Here is a 19792-nt window from a genome sequence, read left to right as displayed (position 1 = left end):
ATTTCAAATGCTGTCAAAATTCAAATCTAATCAATCATTAAAATAAAATTCTTTCCAAATACAACCCAAATTCAATCCAAATGCAAACAATACTAAATTCAAATCTAATCCAAATCCGTTCCATAACCAAACAAAATCCAATTCAATTCCGTTAAAAATCTAATTCAAATTAAATCCTATTATAATCTGATTAAAATCCAATCCAAAAGCAAACCAAATCCAATTCAATTCTAATTCGAATCCATTCCAAAAATCCAAACCAAATCCATTCCAGTCCAACCTAAATTCACTTCAATTTATGTTCAATCTAAAATCAATTCAAATCCAACTGAAAACCAAACAAAATTTATTCCAAAGCAAATTAGATTCCACTACGAATTCAATAAAAATCCAATCAAATATCAATCCCAATCCAAATTTAATCAATTCAAATCCATTCCAAACCCAAACCAATCCAAATCCGATTCAAATCCAAGACACATCTAATTCAAATAAAATGCAAATCCAATCAAAATCCAATAATAATCTGAAGTCCAATCAAATCCAATCCAAATCATATAAAAAAGCTATCCAAATCCAAACACAAACAAAATCCAATCCAAATCTAATCAATAGCCCATCTTAACCCCTTCCAAACTCAATCAGTCCACAGAAAATAAAATCCTAATCAAATCCAATTCAAAGTTGAATCAAATCCACATCCAATTCAAATCATAATCTAAATCCCATCAAGAATCAATCCAAGCCAAACCCTAATATAAAACAAACCCAATGCCAATCCTATCCTAATCCAATCCAAATCCATTCCTTATCCAATCCAAATCCATTCCAAGTATAATCTACGTTTAATCAAAACTCAATCCAAATTCAATCCTAATCCAATCCTAATCAAACCCAAATCCAATCCAAATTAAATCCTAATTGAATCCTAATCATTTCCATGATGTACAAGGAATCTTAATCAAACTCAAATGGCATACCTAGGAAATGAAGTATAGTTTTGCTATAAAACAAAAACTAAAGATGTTTTTGAAAAAAAAAACGAACAGTGGGTAATGTCTGTGACATAACCGCTAAGTGGACGTAGGACTTGACTTGACCATGCCTTTAAGATACATAATATGTCCAAATTTCTCACATCAACTATTTTGGATAAATAATCGGCGTTGCATACCATTCCTTGGCAAAATCTCTTCATCAAACCGACACAAAAATCAAATCTACCTCGAACAAGAATCATCAAAAAATTCAGGAAGTATCTGTCCGGTCACGGAATATTTGCCTCGACAGTGGATACCTTCCCACTGAAGGACTGCCTGAAATAAGCCACAAGTTGGCTCAGCAGGGGATGTAGACTGTATCTCAGCCCTTCCACTGAAAGGCCTCCTAATCCGTGCAATAACGACTGAAGGAGAACATTATTTTTAACTCTTAGAGACTTGAAAAAGGCTGTTTGCTTCGGCTAAGTGCAAAAAGTAAGAAAACGATCTTTTCAAATAACCGCGAATTTCTAGTGATGGTATAAAAAAGACTGAATGCTCTGCGAGCGAATGCACTTTTCTTTTATACCTACTTAATTTTGAATCTTCTCTGCTTCCCGGTGGGCCAATCAGCTAGTGTCTTGTATCCCGCTTCTTTGTCAGCCAAAGCGTCATCATCATCAACGCGTTCGAGAAGGGCTTCTTCTTTTTTACGCTTGTTGCTCGCTGCTGGCGTCTATTTCCTAACGGAACTTTTCGCTAGATACAGGCCAATAAGCCGGGCAAGCGAGCTTAGAATTGTAGTTCAGGTGGGAAGTACGTGTTCCTTTCTGAGACAACATTGTTAGTAGTAGAAGGAAGGAAACACCCGGACATGGGATTTCGGGTGATAAGATTTAGCAGGGTTCGTAATGCTCACTCAATCTCAGGAGCACATGATTTTCCCTCACGAAAGTTTTCGGTGAGAAATCGCTTTTCGGGAAAGAAAAACAGCCTGGAGAGTGATAACAATTTTTCGCTCACTTCGATTGCCGCTAAACCTTGGTTTGCTCTTTTTCTTTCATATTCGAGTCTTTTCGTGGCATCATCAATGCAAATGGTAGTAGCTTATGTGGAACAAATAACTTAACGCTTTCATATAGGTAGCTTGGTGGTGTGGCTAAAGTAAGCGCATCCCAACAGCTATTATTGTTGCTATTCTGGGTTCGAATCCCGGCGCGGCCATACAATTTTGTAATTATTCTGCGATAATTCTCGCGAAAAGTGAGTGAGAGGTAAAAGTAATGAGACGAAAAAGGGTTTTCATCGAATAGGCAAGATTTTCGTTCATCTTCCAATGCCAATTCTAAAGAAAAGATTGATGGGTGAAAGATGATCCTCAACATAAACAACGAAACAAGATTGAAACGAAAAGTCGAAACCCTGAGATTTAGAATTGGTAACATGGGACGATCATTCAGTCACGTTCGCTTTGTGTGCGTTTGTTCTACATATTTTTTTATCAATGCCAAAAAATCCAACATGATGAAAAATCGATTGATAGTTTATTAATGTTTGAGCTGTTATCGGTGTTTTTTTTTTTTCATCCAAATAAGATTATGTGAAATATTTGGACATCTTATGAATCTTTAAAAGCATGGTCAAGTGAAGTCCTTCGTCCACTTCGCGGTTAAGTCAGACAAAATATCCACTGTTAGTTTTGACGCTATTTATGAAAATCACGCATAAAATTTTATCTCTAGAATATTGGATTTGGCACCCAAGTATAATTTCAGGGTTGTTACGACTAAGCGGATTTCGCGATTTTCGCGGATTCGGCGCGGATTTACATAACGATTTTAGGACTTTGGGCGGATTTAGTTTTAGGAGTATTTAAACAAATGAAATTCTATATCTAAGAACGTTTATTTGAAAATTAGGATTTGGCGCGGAATGGATTTTCATGTCGCACGGAAATGGCGTGGATTTGATTTTAGTCGGCGCGGATTTGGCGCGTACAATATTTCAGGATCTCCGTAACAACCCTGCAATTTCTATCCCGAAGGTTATTGAAAGCTTTGATATTGATCTCTATTATTGGCTCTCTGAAGAACCGTTTGTTTTTTGGACATACATGCTGCATCATGTGGCTTTTCTTCAGCCTGTCTCGGCTCATCACCGATGCCGGCCGGTCTCGGCTTGACTCTGCTGCTGCTGCCGGTATCTGCTCAGCATTGCTGCTTTGTCGGGTCTGGAAGGTGGACTGCTGCTGTACTGGCTAGGCTTCGGCTGATGATGGTGGCTTCGATGGTGTCGAGCCGAAAAAGCGGTCGGTGCAGACTTCATTCTGCTAAAAGGTGTGAGTGCTGTTCAATCGATGATGCGGTTGCTTTGCTTGTCCCGGTCAGAATGAAAGGAAAAAATCGCGTTGCGCTATTTTATGGCTTCTCGGCAGACCCAGCGGCTGCTCATTCGCTGGTGTCTGCACCAATCAGAACGTGGTAATGGAATGATGCAATAATTATGCGGTACCCATATTTATAGGTTCCCTTGATCTCAATGTTTTTCATTGAAAACAGTTTCATGCCCATTGAAACAAGTTTTTTCGGGTCTTATCAAGCATGGACATGGAAGGCATACTTGAAATATGTCGATTGAGGGGCTTACCTCAGAAACTCGTCCACTGAGACGAACGCTATTAACGTTTAAAATCTTTCAACACAGCGTAACGCGGTCGATTTGAATATTTTGAAATGACACCCGGTATAGTAAAGAGAGACGTAAGTCCTACGTCAAAAAACTTGAATTTCTAACCCCATGAACTAAAAATTGTTTGGCTAAACAAATTATAACGTTCTAGAGGAACTTTAGTTGTCATTTGCTATATCATGCCATGTAAAATTTCCATGATTCTACTTTTTCTCGATTTTTTTTTATGAAGGAACCGCCCCTATTCAATATAAATGTAGTCATTACCTAAAATGCAAATCCAATCCAAATTCTATCCAGTTCCAAATTTAATCCCAACTAAATCCTAATCCATTCCTAATCTCAATCCAAATTCATTCTAAATCAAGAACATGTGTGAACTTGTCATAACTACTTCGCTTGCGACCGTTTCTAGTAAGCGCTCTAGCGACGCAAGCAATTTCAATGCGCCGCTACAGCATCAAACTGGAAAGCGCTCCCTGGTTAGGCAACGCGATGGTCCAGCAACGTTTCTGCGATGACTCGCACAGACTGAGGATTTATCAAATAAATTGTTTTTCAATCTAACAAAAGTCAACTCAATCAAAGCTTAGCGATGATTTTTTTGTTATTATGCCACGGTTTCGAATAAAATATTCTTCAATAGATTTTGGTATAAACATGTTGAATCAGAGAGAGGTTTTATTTGTGCCATGCTTCAGCGACCATGTATAGAAAGAACACAGCCTTTTCAACTTCAGCTGATTGTACTTCTCAAAATAAACGCGTCACAACAAACTTGCCGATTTAGTCGAAAACACAATCGTTCTTCTAAGCGATTATCACGTTCGCTCGCTCACGGGACTCGTTATCATTTTTATTCGACCTCGGTCTTGCACTTGGTTCCTTCAATCGCCTTCGCCGGTGTCTGACGCCACAGGTAGAAGTTGTACTCGTTCACGTCCAGCTGCGAGTAGATCCATGTAGGAAGATTGTTTGATAGCACCCAGATGACTCCAGAAGCGTCCGCCTGTAAGTGATCCCCCCAAGAAGCAACGAATTAGCATAAAAAAGAGGTAATTATAGTGTTTGGCGTGGTAAATTACGACTCACACTTAGGTCGGTCGGATAAATCAATCGCTCGTTATCGTGATGGATGATGTCATGGTTCTCGGCTGAGAAGTTGGACTAGAGATTGGCAATGAGGAGAATAGATTAGCTAGAATTTTGTTTTTTCATCGAATGGCGGCATTTTACCCTCGTGTTCCAACAACCGATCGTATTTCGATTCACTTCGGCATAAAAGATAACCTGTGACTGGTCATCGAAGTGATGCATGGTAGACTGTGTATTCGAGCCACGATCCCCCATCGCTTGGAAGAGATTGTCGTAGCCCCCGTTCGTTGCAAGAGCCTCGTTCTGTAGGACTTCCGTGAAGGTGATGAATTCCGATGTGCTCACCATAGGGTGATAGTAGACCGGTCTGGAGCGGGTAACCGGGTCGCGATTGCCGATGGTGATCGAAAAGACTCCGTCGTCCCAATTGAACCGTTGGCCGGCGACATTGAACGCCGCTCTCTGTGGATCGTGCTGGAAGGAGCTGTGACGGAAAGCCCACATGCGATTCGCTTCGAAGCTGTAGACGTAGATGGCTCCTTGCACTAAGTCCGGGATGTAGGCGTACGATTTGTCACAAGTTGTGGCATCAGAATCGACGACAAGGCTTGCCATTCCAACACCCTGCTGAACAATAGATTCCGGGATTTCAAAGGTTCGTACCTTCCTGTCGCGAGATAAGTCGATGATCCACAGTTGAGGACGCTGCACTTGCATGGTGTTGTTGGGATACTCGAGCATGCCGGTGTCGACGAACCATAGACGTTGGCACTGGTCAACCGTGGTTCTGTAGACCGATACCAGGTGTTTCAAGTCTGCGTGGTAGTCCAGCTAAAGTTGAGTTAAAAAAAGTGTTCAACATTTTATTCTGAATAAAATGAGGGAGCACTTACATGTAGCTGATTGATGCGATTCTCCGGATAGGCCGTCAGTGCTGGACTTTTATTACCTTTCTTCTGCTTTTCAATATCAATCACATTCAAGGTGGCCGGTATTCCAGGCCGTCTTCGCGGAACGGAAATGAAAACACGTCCCTTGTGATGGGTAGCTCCCATGGGAATGTTGTTATAGCTAACGAAGGTCTCGTTGATGGTAGGCGGTGCAGGTTTAACTGGTCCACTGAACACAATGTCTCCGGGTTCTAAAAGAAATCTGAACTTAAGAGACTTTGATCGTGACACACATCTGATCGGAAAATTATTGTTTTTTTCCATTTAACTATTTACGAATAGATGTCTTTTAGATCAGCTGTCCTTTAGACAGGTATGTGCATAATTAGATTTAAAACACTCAGACACTTACCAGTTTGAATGTCGTTATATTGCAACTGCTTCCATTTGAAAACCAGCTCGAATTGTTCTCCATTTAAAGATCTTAGTGTTACGATCAAACTAATAAAAACTATTAGTCTATTCATAATTGTCTGAAAGGATTTTTCATACAAATATAATCACAACGTCGACAACAACTTATATATACTCAATTACTGTTTATTTTTTCGATTAGATCAGAATAACCAATGAAGCGAACACACCCCCTTGAGAACGATGGTGATTCGGTTGAATTGGTCGAGGCTTGCTGACTTTTTACAATGATCACACTTCACCGCGAAGGTCGAATGTAAACTGAACTTGCTCTGCGGCTCTTGCCAGGCGAACTAATCGTGTTCTCTATCGCGTTTGCAGATTATAAGGACTCTCGATCATCGTGCCTCGCTTATATCGGTAATGTGTACTGCGGACTATTTTTTCTGAACGAGCAAGTAAATTCCTGCATCTATAGGGAACCCCACGGGAGATGCAGTGCATGTTGAGCGTGAGCGATTTCTTCATCCTTAATTTGGCATGGTATATCAACTACGACTAAGACTGGTGCTCGGCTTAGAATTTGTAAAGATTTTTTTTTAAATCTTCAAAAACATAGTCTATTCTATAACATACAACAAGTAGAAATCGAAAGACTTCTGTTCTGAAATGAGTCTGAATGAAACAAGAAATGAACCCAGTCGGTTTTAGTATATCATCGCTTTGTTGCAGTATTCATAAATACTGAGCCAGAGAAAACATCTCTCACAGCTTGAGATGCCGAGTTTTTATTGGCGTCTTCTAGATCATAATCACAGTTAGATTGGAAAAGGCTGAATTCCCACTTATTTGAGTTTTTCTTAGCTTAGATTAGGTTTTGCACCTGAAGAATATCCGATTTATTTCATCTTCAGCATGTCATATTTTCAACAATAAATGCTATCGAGTAAAGCAATTACCATGTATTTTAGCTTTCATTGGCGTATTACTAATAAAAATTTGTAGGGATGAGGGGGGACTTTTTTTTTACATTTTTCTATTTATTATATTAAAACAGAACAGTTATCGTCTTGGTTATCGTTTTCGCTAATGACCAGTTGGCCTAGAAGACAGCTATTTCAACACATCCTTAGCGACTTGAACATTGTGCCCTGATATAAAAAATCTAGAAATGTATAATACCCAAAAGCAATAAAAATTAACCGAAACTTGGGATTCTAGATGATCGGTAGTGAACAAATGTTTTGAAAAATGTGATTGCTATCCAAAACCAAAAAAATGGAACACGGCTTTGCAGTCCAAAACTAAAATTTCAATATAAAAAAACAATTACTGGATCGTGTCTCAAGACGCAACCAAATCGAAGTCGAATCAAGTTACTGTTGAGGTCAAAATACGTATCTGTAAAGTTACAATCATGTGGCGGAATTCAATGGGATATAGTATTTTTTTAATTTATTTTTTTTAAGTGCAATCGCCCGTCCCGCAGTCTCCCGATTCTCGCGGTGAGAACGTTGGATGGTTCTCCCAACAGCTGATGCAACTCGTGGTTCATTCGCCTCCACCACGTACCATCCTTCATCTGAACCCTACTGTGAGGTGTATACCAGACTTATTCCACCAGATTCATAGCCCTAGCTTAAACAGCCTTTACGTCAGCCGCATTGTGTTGACACCCCTGATGAATGATAAGGTGGCAACGACGCTTCTTCTGTCTCTCTGTTCCCTTCAGTTCGGTTGAGTCAATCGTGTGCTGTAGAACGCTTCCTCGTCAGGTGATTCCTTGCTCTTAGTAATTAGAATGACTTCCATATTATACCGCGGCCATTCTGACTATTTACATTGGCGATCACTGCCAGAACAAATATATTACAATGCCTGGCAATAAAATGAAACTAAGCAGAGAGGGAATCACTTGGCAAGGAAAGTAATCGTAAGCGAAAGTTACTGTTTGAAAGTGAACAAAACAAAATGGTAGTCATTGCGTAATGAACGGCACCGAAGTGGAATGTGAAGTTTAGTTTGGTGATAGCTTAAGTTTATTTGGTAAAGAAAACCTACAAGGCGATAATAATTGTTTGAATGGTAATGAAAACCATATTTTGAGGTAAAGAAAACCTCTGGATCGGTAATGAAAACCGTATCTAAATCGCACTGAATGGTAATGAAAACCATTATTTTGAGGTAAAGAAAACCTCTAGATCGGTAATGAAAACCGTATCTAAATCGTGATAAATGGTATTGAAAACTATTATTTGTTGAGGTAAAGAAAACCTCTAGATCGGTAACGAAAAATGAATCTACCGCATGTCAAATGGTAACGAAAACCAATATCTTTTTTGGTAACGAAAACCTGTAGATCGGTAATGAAAACCGAATCTATAATGGGCTGGTAGTATAGAGTCCTATAAGAAGAGAAAAGTCATGTGCCACGTTTGACAGGTCTCCTGCTCGTTTGGAACGCGCATTTGTATGGAACTGACAGACGATTCTGTTCCATTTCTGACACTTGACACTTATTATAGTCATTGTAGTAGAAGAAACCTTCGAAACGAAGAAAACTATATTATCGGTAATGAAAACCGAAATGTGAGTCTTTTGCGTGGCGTGGAATCCATTTGCCGGATTAATGACACATCGTAATTGATAATGAAAATGAATAGAAAACGTGAAGAATATCATTTATGTGGTAAAAATAATAAAAGTCGAAAGGGGCACAAATTGGCAAAGTGTTGCTTGTTGGTTGGTGGTGGAATCCGACTATGGGTGATCAGACCTGAACTCGGATGTATGACACCTGAGCAGGTAGCTGCGCCGGTCTGATCTAGGAAATTTTCTTAATACACTGGGCATGAGAGCATTCTTGATATGTGAATTCCAGCATTATGCTTGGCTTGTGTTGGAAGCTCTTAATGCATACTAAGCAGCGAAAGAGAACCTAGTCTTTCTGCAACCGTGTGCGTACACATTGCTGCTCTACTTTTCTCTTATAAGTTTATTTAATAGCATGGGCAGCCGTCACGGCAAAATCAAACGGGATCAGTAAAAAGTTGTACATCTGTCATCAACTGTTTGTTGTTGATAAAATATCGAAATGATAAATGTACATAAAGGTTTCAACGCCATAATGAATGTATGATGATGAATTAACACTGTTGCTCACATTTAGAACCGAATCCAGATATCGCACATCTTGGGTCGATCGATGTCTCACTTAAGTTACCTTATGATACCTATAAAGAGCCTTACGTAAGGAATAGTGTAGTGTATATGAATGTGGCTTAAATGTCTGTGTGCGAAAACCAAAATATAAAACAATCAAATTAAGTCATATGTCATTTTTTTTATTGACATCAGTCAATGAAAACTTTTGCGTTAAAGACAAAAAGAAAAACGTATTGTAACAAGATTGATCAATCAACTTGCCTCAATGCAATAACTAACAGAACTAATAATCCGGGTATCGTGCTTAAATTTCTCGTGCATTAAATTTCATATCAACAACACTTGTGTTTATATACAAAGGGTGTAAATTTAACGGAAAAAGTAGATATTTTTTAAATACATTAATAGGGTGAGTTGCAAGGAAACCCAAAGCGATTGCACAAAAATTGATCGAGAATGCGGCGTTGCAAAAAAATCATGAAATGACAAGTTCAACAACAATCCTGAATAACGCAAAGTACGTTCTGCTAGTTGAATATAGCAACCCTATAACCAGAGACCGGCAGAGTGAAAAACTGTAGAAATGGCAACGTATGAAAATCAAGGAATGTCTTACATAGAATAAATTGAATTTATCTGCTGAAAAAAAATGATCAAACAACCAAAGCGACTATATTTCGATTGAAATCGAAATTATGGAAAATATAGTTTCTGAATCTTGCCACGTAACGAATGTTAACGTAACCATCTGTCAAATCGCACGATGGCAGTGGTACATAGTAAACATATTTCATGAAGAGAAAATATTTACATGTAAATAGTTCGAGACAGGAACAAAAATAATAATTGGTTCCTGGTTCGAAAGAAACAAGTATAAATTACAGCGAGCAAGAAAAAGGTTATTTGCACGTTCTCTTCATCGCGCATATTGAGAGCTCACAAAACTGACGCCTGTGGAAAACTCATTAAACATGTACAAGAATGGTTTGGAATTTGTGTCTTGGAACGCGATTTTTTTTTTCAAAAGATAGATGGTATTGACAATTTAGCTGTGCACTCCGAAGAAGTGATAGTTCCAGATAGTTAAACTGAAACTGAAAATTTAACTAAAATCTCTGGTTTTAATTTTTGTTAGCTGTACAAGTTTCTACCACTGGGCCTTGAAACATGCTTACAGGAAAGTATCGTGAATGAGGTCAACGATGTCTAGTTCTCGTCAGTATTAGCTCTGATGACTGTTTCCAAACCATCAAACTTCGCGCGAAGCTGTTGGAAAGCGAAATAATCTTCCACTTCATGAAAGGAGATGGACATATTTTTCATATTGTCCCAAAACTCAAGACAAAATTAAATGGACAGATTTATTCCAATTTTTTTTTGGTCTCAGTTAGTAGAACAATCAGAAACCAGCTATCGCAGAACACTTGAGTGATTTCATACGCCATGCGTATATAACAAAAGCTGTGCAAGCACAAGCTCAAATATCTTCTTCTTGTCCTAGTAATTCTGAAATAAAAAAATTTATTATTATTTAGGTATATGAACAATAATTTTCAACTCGGAAATCATGCCAAACTTTGTTGTTAGAAAAATGAACAACCTCATTGATGCCATTGGTAACAAGCGAAATCTAAGCTTGCTTAGACAAACGATTACAGTTGAGTGTTGTAGAAGGTGTGTTGCAATATTGATCAAATAGTAGGTATTTATCTATGAATTCATTTGCTTCAAATCAACTTTATTTCAATTGAAAATCGTTGCGTTGGTAATGATTACCAGTGCATGAAATCGTGAAAATAATATTAGCAGCACTTGGTCTTTTCGCTGGCTTCTTATGGTTGCAAAATATAAACAAGTCGAATTGAACCCGTTTTTGACGGTTCTATTGGAAACAAGAAACAAAATTGCAAAAAAAATATTTGTACGACACATATATTCAATACTAGTTGACCCGGCAGACGTTGTTCTGCATAGTAGGCGATAATGTGCGATGAACTGCCCATGCAAAATTTCCATACGAATCTTAGTTTTAGATTTTTCACGATTTACTTAACTTTACTCGTGATTTTAGCATTAGAAAATATCATATAAACCCGTCGGCATCTATGGCGAACATATCTGCTGAAGGAATAAAGAAAATCCATCCAGCCGTTTTCGAGTTATGCGGATACGAACACAGACCATTTCATTTTTATTATATAGATGAAGAATTTTCTAATTTTACGTCTTAGTTGAGCTTGAGTGAGCCTACAGTTTCAATAATGGTGGGGCTTAAAAACGAGCGCTCTAAATATGACAGAAAAGTTTAAAATAGGAGCATCAGGGTGTCTATCAGTGGAATATCACATTATATTTTAGATTAAACCAAGAACACATATACTCAGAAACCGCCGTAGCATTTTTTTTTTTTAGGGAAGGTGGAGGATGTGAGGTGTATACCAGACTTATTCCACCAGATTCATAGCCCTAGCTTAAACAGCCTTTACGTCAGCCGCATTGTGTTGACACCCCTGATGAATGATAAGGTGGCAACGACGCTTCTTCTGTCTCTCTGTTCCCTTCAGTTCGGTTGAGTCAATCGTGTGCTGTAGAACGCTTCCTCGTCAGGTGATTCCTTGCTCTTAGTAATTAGAATGACTTCCATATTATACCGCGGCCATTCTGACTATTTACACCTACCATAGATGGTACGCAGCACTTTCGTTTCGAAAACTCTCAGAGCGCGTTGGTCCTCCACGACTTTGTCCAGGTCTCGTGTCCGTAGAGAACTACCGATCTAATAAGCGTTTTGTAGATAGTCAGTTTGGTACGGCGACGAACTCTATTCGATCGGAGCGTTTTGGAGTCCAAAGTAGGTATGATGTTTGACAATTGCGAAATCCTTCTTATCCTACGCCAGTATTTCCGGAAGTTCAAAGACGTCAAACTTTGCTAGATATTTACCGACCTTACCTTAATGAAGCTCTCCCCGTTACAACCTTCCGGATACGCAACTTATACTGAGGCTGAAACACAAGCAGTTTCTCCAATCCGTACGCGTTCGCAGCCGTTCCATTTTCTGCCCAACCAACCTAGCTACATTCCTGTGAAAGACGGCGAGCATCTCATCGAACTAACCAGACCAACGATTATAAATGAATCGTCAGTGTTTTTTGATGCAGTGGGAACAGATTCGTCTTTCGTATCTACGTGCTAAAATGTCAAGAATCAGCAATACTGACCTTTGTATCGGAAACATCAATGTCTGAAGCCTAGAGTGCAACATAGATGGAGTAAAAGTTCTGCTTGACCGTTCACAACACCACTTCTTCGCCGTAACAGAAACTATGCTGCGTCCGTCATCTCCTGTTGGCCCCGTCCGAATCCCTGGATACAATTTTATCCGGCATTCCCTGCCCACCAGACGCAGAAGATCGTTTGGGGGAGTCGGACTATACATATGTTAAAAAAGGAATAAAGGCAATACCAGTAATCAAGTCTACTTACGATACCGACGAAAACAACACCACAAGATTTGAATATCTCGCAGTGCAAGCTAAAATCAACAATCACAACATCTGCGTTGCTGTAGTGTATGTATAACCCATCCGGCTCAAATCCGTTATTCGCTCAACAGTACGAAAAGCTACTTTTGGATCTCCACGTAGTTCGTTTCGATGGAATCTCTCTTACCTGGGACTACAACATAAATGTTGCTGCTAATCAACCTTGCAGTAACTTTGCGGCTTTGAGTCGGATTCACGCTTTCTTCAATCTCACAGTTTTACCAACTGACGCACTGAGCAGAGTTCCACCACTATCGACCTACTTATTACCGACTCTCCAACCTCGATTCGTAAGTCGAAAACACATTATGGAACCTCGATCTCTGATCACGAAGTCGTATATCTGATAGCTGACATCCGTGTACTACGTGCTGTGCCACAAACAGTAAGGATTCGGAATATGCGGAACATCGATATTGTCCGTCTTCTAGCCGATTTCCAAGCAGCTGATCATCAAGAAATGTATAACCCGGATGATGTTAACCTCAAGGTTGAACTCACAACAGCAAAATTGCAGTCCCTCTTGAAAGTACATGCACCAGAGAGAGTGATACAAGTTCGCGACAAACGTACACCATGAATCACGGTACGAAACCTTGCATACGCACTGTATGTTCGGAACCCGAATCGTACCAGAGGCAATACTCAGTGGCAGGAGTACGAGCGTACCCGAGATAGAGAGAAGCACTGATCTACAGCGCAAAAAACGAGCAATGGGTAATGTTTTCAACATAACCGCGAGTAGACGTAGGACTTGTATGTATATTCTTTTTGAAATTATTTTTTGCGAGCTTTTTTAAAACATTTACATGTGATACAGCGAAATTTTCTAATCTAAAATGGATATTAACACTATTGCTGATTGTGCATCTTTAATTGCTAATGCCTTCTGCAATCAAATGAAAGTAATTATTTTAATCAAATTTTTATTTTCATCAGTGTAGTTGATTTTGTTTGCTGGGGAATCAGAACTGTTATAGTATAACCATGTTTTAATGTACGTGTAATTTAGTACCAAGCACAACTTAACATATGGTCAGTCATATGACATGATTCGTACCCATCCCGGGATCATATGGATTATGAAACCAATCACCTGGATGATTATTTTTCTTCATCCACCCTCGCTGCTTCAGCCATCGTCGGCCTCTAGCCGTGAACTCCGAGCGATACGATGGGCGATTGCATCCATCGCAACCGCCACCACTGCATCCGACCATCATCAAACACATAATGACAAAAAAATGCGCCCACTTCTTTCATGCATATTCGCAGACCCACCGGCAGTTCTACCGCTGGTGATTGCATGCTGCCGCTGTGTAGGTAAACACAGCCAGGGATGTCAGACATACAGACATGTCTGTATTTATACAGACATTTGGTCTTGCATACAGACATCATACATATTACAGACATTATACAGACTTTTGATTGACGTTACAGACTTTTACAGACATTTGTTGTTTTCGAAAACTTTGGGCTTACAAAAAGAATATCAATGGGCTTTCCAATTGATCCATTTTGGGGTTTCGAACAAAATCGTAATGGGACTTCGTACGGTATCCTATATGGTTTCCGAACGGTATAATTTGAAATTCCGAGCGGGGCCTTTTATGGTTCTAAACGGGATTTATTTTTGGTTCCAAACAGAATCATTTTACAGTTCGAAACGGATAAAATCTTTGATTCCTTTCGGAAGCCTGAAAATATTCCATCTAGAAGCACAAAAAAAATCTATTCAGAAGCCCAAAGTGATTCCGTTCGAAAGCCCAAAAGAATTCCATTAGGGTGCCCAAAAAATATCCGTTCGTATGGATTTCCGCACAGAATTATGTGAATTCCCGAACGTAAATCTTCTGGGTTTACGGAATTCCTTCGAGCTTCTGAACGGAATTCTTTTGGGCTTTCGAAAGGCATCACTCTACCCGGGTAACCAATAGAACTACACATAGTTCAGCTTTTCGGCTATATTCGGCTATTATAGAACTAGTATAAGCTAGCATGTAAGCTCTGTTGTAGCACTATCCAGCTTTTTACGCTAGCTATAAATTAACAAGGGGTGAATCGAATTTGACATCTGCTGTGAACTCGATTTAATAATAATATCTTGGTAGCCATGAAATAGAGATTTAATCTACCTCGTTACCATCGAGATTTATTGAGTTGTTTATGTTTATTCAACAAAAGAAAATTCAATTCAAGTCAAAGGAAAACTCATGCGTTATCATTTTTTTTTTTAATATATTGTTAACCATTCTTCTATTTTAGGTTGTCCATTTGCTGAATATAGAAATACGGTTACGATACTTTCAATACATTTCAAAAGCAAAAATTACGCTCGCGGATTGCAGCAGTGAACGACTGTGAGATGGTGTCCTTTCCCTATTGGAATCTGAGACTCCCGTGTTATGCCTCTACGGGGAAACCCTCCACAGCTATGTTCCATATGTTTATTTCTAGCCGTTGGTGCTGAACTTTGCGGATATGGGAAAAGGTTTATTTCATTCCGTAATTAATGCATATCGTTTTTATTCCTAAATTAAATGAGCTATCATTTGGCTTCAAGACGATCTTTCAGAAGTCTATAATGTATTCTACATCATGTTTTAGATGCATAATGATTAAATTCATAATTATGTACGAGATATTCTAATTGCATGACTATCTGAGTAACAAGTTCTATAAAATATATACTATATAGTTCTGAAAATATATAAAATATATACTCTTAAATCCACATTTTTACGAGATTCCTGGTTCAGGTCTTTCAGAGTATCACATAATGACCAACCGAAACTAATGACTATGCGCAAATGATTTAGCAACATATTAAAATCACTATGATGTGGAATGCGCGTGTCCTCGTATTATAATATTTATGCGTACCTCAGACACTGCTAAACTTATATTTGCATGGTTAGGTGTCCAAGAAGTAAAAATTTTAACATGTTTTAATACATATGAAACATTGAGCTAATATGCAAAGGCACGCTCAAATTCCAAGTCAAGTTATGACGGTTCAATATTTTCAATAAAATTTCAGCGAATCACAGATTGCTTAGATCCATCTATAAAAATTATAGTGGACACAGCATATGTCAAAAGGGGTGATTCAAAGCATTATAGCATCGACTCGTAAAAAGCTGGATAGTCGCACGTACGGCTTATTTAAATGCTTACGGTTACCTGAGTGGGCTTCCAAAGGAAATCCTTATGGACTTCCAAATGGAATTATGATAGGATTCTGCACAAAACCATTCTAAAATTCTGAAGATACTTTTGATCTTCCAAACGGAATCTTTTTGGACTTTTGAAAAGAATACTTTTGGACTTTCGATTAGAGCGTTCTGGGCTTCTAAAAGGAATCTTTTTCTACTTCTGTACAAAGAAATCTGATTAGAATACTTATGGAATTTCCTACCGAAGCCCTAAAATAATTTTGTTCAGAAAATGCAAAAGTAATTCTATTATATTTCTGAACGAAATTATGTTTGGCTTTCAACACAGAATGCCTCTGGATTTCCGAACGGAACCTTATGGGCTTCTGAACTATAAAATCGACTTCACTTTCAAACGAAGTCCTATTATACTTTCGAAAAAAATACTTTTGAAATTTCAAGTAGAGCCATCTGGGCTTCTGAATGGATTTTTTTCTGCTTCTGCTCAAGGGATTCCAAATTTATATCCTTTTTGGATTCTGAAGCCTAAAAAGATTTCATCGGAAACCCTCGCGGAAACCCAAAAGGATTTTGTTCAAAAGCGCAAAAGGTATTGGTTCGATAGCCCAAAAATAGTTCCGTTCGGTAGCCCAAAAAAGTTTGAAAGACAAAATGTTCTGTTTGTGAACCCAAGAGACGTCCGTTCCGCCTTTGGGTTTCCAAACGGAATTATTCCTAATGTGCTTCTCCTCCAAATTAAACTTTTTCGGACTTCCGAACGGATTTTCGTTAAGCAAATTGTGTAAATATTATAAATTTATGTGGACTACCTTCACTTCTCATAAGACGAGATATACAGTATTTCTCCCATTTTATTCCACCACTTTATTGAAAGTTTACAGTAACTTCAAGAATACGTATTTCGACTTTAACAGTGACCTTACTAGTCATCAGTATCTCGTACTTGACTCGACTAAGTCTTACAATGACTTTTGAATTATCGAAACCTCGATATTGCCTAGTAACATTTTGGTTTTATACTGGTTTTATCACACTCTTGTAGTGTGAATAATGGTCTTCAAGAGTGTTATACAACTTAAAATGTTACTTCGGTTCTACGTTGTCAAAAGTGCATGATTTTTGAATAATTTTCTAATTCCTGTGCCTTCTAAACTCTATACAGACAAATACAGACATTTTGCTGAGATTGATACAGACTTATAAAAATTATATCTGGCATCCCTGAACACAGCGAACGAACGAACGAAACGAAAAAATGCGCGAGCGAAAAGCACGTCAGTACGCGCTGCTGTCACAAATTGTAATGACTCCCACACGGCAGACACTGCTTCATTTATACACAAAGAAAATATTCCGATAGACTCGAAGGCCCGTGACATACCGTATTCTGATGTCCGTGTTAGGAATGCACGGGATTGCTTACATATGAAATATTTACTGGATTTGTCAAGAATTGACATTTTCAATAGCTTATCGTTTATAATCTTAAGTTTCAATGAAATAGGCAAATTGCTGGAGAGTGTCCGAGTCGATTGATATATAAATCTTAAAAATCCATCGAAAGATAAAGACGCTAGTAACGTTCAAAATCTTCCCTTCCAGCGTAACGCTCTCGATTTCCAAAAATCTAAATGACACCCAGTATAGTAAAGAAAGACGTAAGTCCTACGTCAAAAAACAGTATGCTGACAAAAACTTTTCACACGAGCTGTGGAGTAACTTACGGAGGAAAGGAGTGCATAACACGAAGAAAAATATACTTTCTAGTGATCTTGATGCGAATCAGATCAATCAGTTTTTCACTGAGGGACATCGGTCACTTCGTCGCGAAAACAGTCGCGATACAGCAAATCCTCCACATTCACCTACACCACTCGTCAATGTACAATGTACGTCAATGTCGCTGATCCGACAAATGTATGGCCGGACTATCGGGGTTTCTCTCGTTAATCCGACTGTCAAATCCATACAAATGAACCAAAACAAAATCACAGCACAAATTTGAAAACTGACAGCTAATCCGGAAAATTCCGAATTAGCGAGATCCGGACTAACGAGTCGTCGGACTAGCGAGGTCCGGATAAGCGGGGGGATACTGTACACGAAGAATTCAACTTCCGACAAACCAACATAGGAGAAGTAAGCAGAAGAATGTTCGAGGTTAAGTTCAATGCTGCAGGATGCGACAATCTCCCAATTTCCTTCATAAAGATGCTGAGCCCATTCGTGCTTCCTCTTCTGAACCACATCTTCAATGCCATCATAGCAGAAAAAACCACCTCCAACCTGGAGAAAAAGAACGAGCTCGGTCTTTCACCCACCTCACACGACGTTCCCTCGGAAGTGCGTCCTCATCAGTGGTGCGTCAACCTGGAATCATCTGCCTCTAATCGTCAGGCAATAGCCAATTCTAACAGACTTGTTTTGAGTTAACGACCCAACAAACATTGGATGGCGGACACAGCGCTTATATAGCCAAAAATTGTCTTCTTCAGCTGAAAAATTAGCTTATTCAGCTAAAATTGTTTGTTGGGGAACGCACAATTTTTGTTTTTCTGAACGGAGCTCTTTTTTGCTTTTGGAAGGAGCTCTTGCTGGATTTTCGAATCGATTCCTTTTGCGCTTCCGAACAAAATCCTCTCAGTGCTTCAGTCCAGATTTCGTTCAGAAGCCCGGAACGCTCCAATCGAAATCCGTTTGGAAATCCAAAAGTATTCCGTTTGGAATTCTAATATGTTTTTTTAGAATCCCAACAGAACTCCGTTTGGAAGTCCAGAAGAAGTTCTTTGGGAAGCTCAGAGTGATTCATTTCGGAAGCCCAAAAGAATTACGTTCAGAAGCCCGAAGGGATTCCGTTATTAAACCCAGAAGGATTACATTTGTATTCATTTTGAGCTTCTGAATGTAATCTTTTTGGGCTTCCTAAAGGAATCAAAAAATCTTTCTGTTTGGAATTCTGAAGGGTTTCTGTTTGGAACCCAAAAGAAATCCCGTTCAGAGCAAGATTACCGGTCGCGAATATTAGCCGTTTAGCAGCGCAGTATCATTACTTGACACTTTACCGGTAGCTCTTGCTACTAAACGCGCTGCTAAACCAGCGCGGTAAGAGCGCTCGTTATGATTGTGTTTGAAAACCCAAAATGGTCCGATTGGAAAGCCCAACAGCATTTTGTATGAAAGCTCAAAGTTTTCGAATGCAACAAATGTCTGTAAAAGTCCATAACTTCAATCAAAAGTCTGTATAATGTCTGTAATCTGTATGATGTCTGTATAAATACAGACATGTCTGTATGTCTGGCATCCCTGGTTATCGGAGGTCACCAGTGAGCCCAAGTCCGCGAATTCTTCAACCACCTCGTTTTCGTCAACACCGATACAAACTTGTGGTGGGTGGCTGACATTGTCCTCTCTTGAGCCTCTTCCTATCATGTTCTTCGTTTTTTACGTGTTGATGACTAGTCCAATCCGTTTACCTTCCCTTTTCAGTCTGATGTATGTAGGCTTCCTCCATCTTCTCAAAGTTACGTGCCATGATATCAATGTCATCGGCGAAACCAACTAGCTGAATGGACTTCGTGAAAATCGTACCACTCGTGTCAATCCCTGCCCTTCGTCTTAGCCATTCCAAAGCGATGTTAAATAGCAGACACGACCTTGCCGTAACCCTCTGCGCGTTTCGAAGAGATTCGAGAATGCCCCTGAAACTCTAACTACGCGCATCACCTGCCTTGATCAACCGTATCAGTTTATCCAGAAATCCGTTTTGTGCATTAGCTGCCATAGCTAGTAGCGAAGTCGATAAATAGATTATGTGTGGGCATGGGGACGTTGTATTC

At 39.1% G+C, this 19792-nt stretch overlaps 1 protein-coding gene across 1 annotated transcript; it reads right to left on the bottom strand.

The window, feature by feature from the left end:
* Window positions 1-4315: 4315 nt before the first annotated feature.
* Window positions 4316-6481, bottom strand: LOC134208227 (L-dopachrome tautomerase yellow-f-like). Its single transcript, XM_062684267.1, has 6 exons — window positions 6251-6481; window positions 6066-6186; window positions 5657-5904; window positions 4905-5594; window positions 4761-4835; window positions 4316-4677 (listed from the first exon to the last, which is right to left on the bottom strand). The coding sequence occupies exons 2-6, from the start codon at window positions 6178-6180 to the stop codon at window positions 4525-4527; spliced, it is 1281 nt and encodes a 426-aa protein (XP_062540251.1). The 5' UTR covers window positions 6181-6186; window positions 6251-6481; the 3' UTR covers window positions 4316-4524.
* Between the last annotated feature and the right edge of the window lie 13311 nt (window positions 6482-19792).

This window comes from Armigeres subalbatus, chromosome 1 (assembly GCF_024139115.2).
Source record: "Armigeres subalbatus isolate Guangzhou_Male chromosome 1, GZ_Asu_2, whole genome shotgun sequence".
NCBI lineage: Eukaryota > Metazoa > Arthropoda > Insecta > Diptera > Culicidae > Armigeres > Armigeres subalbatus.
Note: the sequence above shows the minus strand (reverse complement) of the source record. Positions and strands in the feature narration are given on the sequence as shown.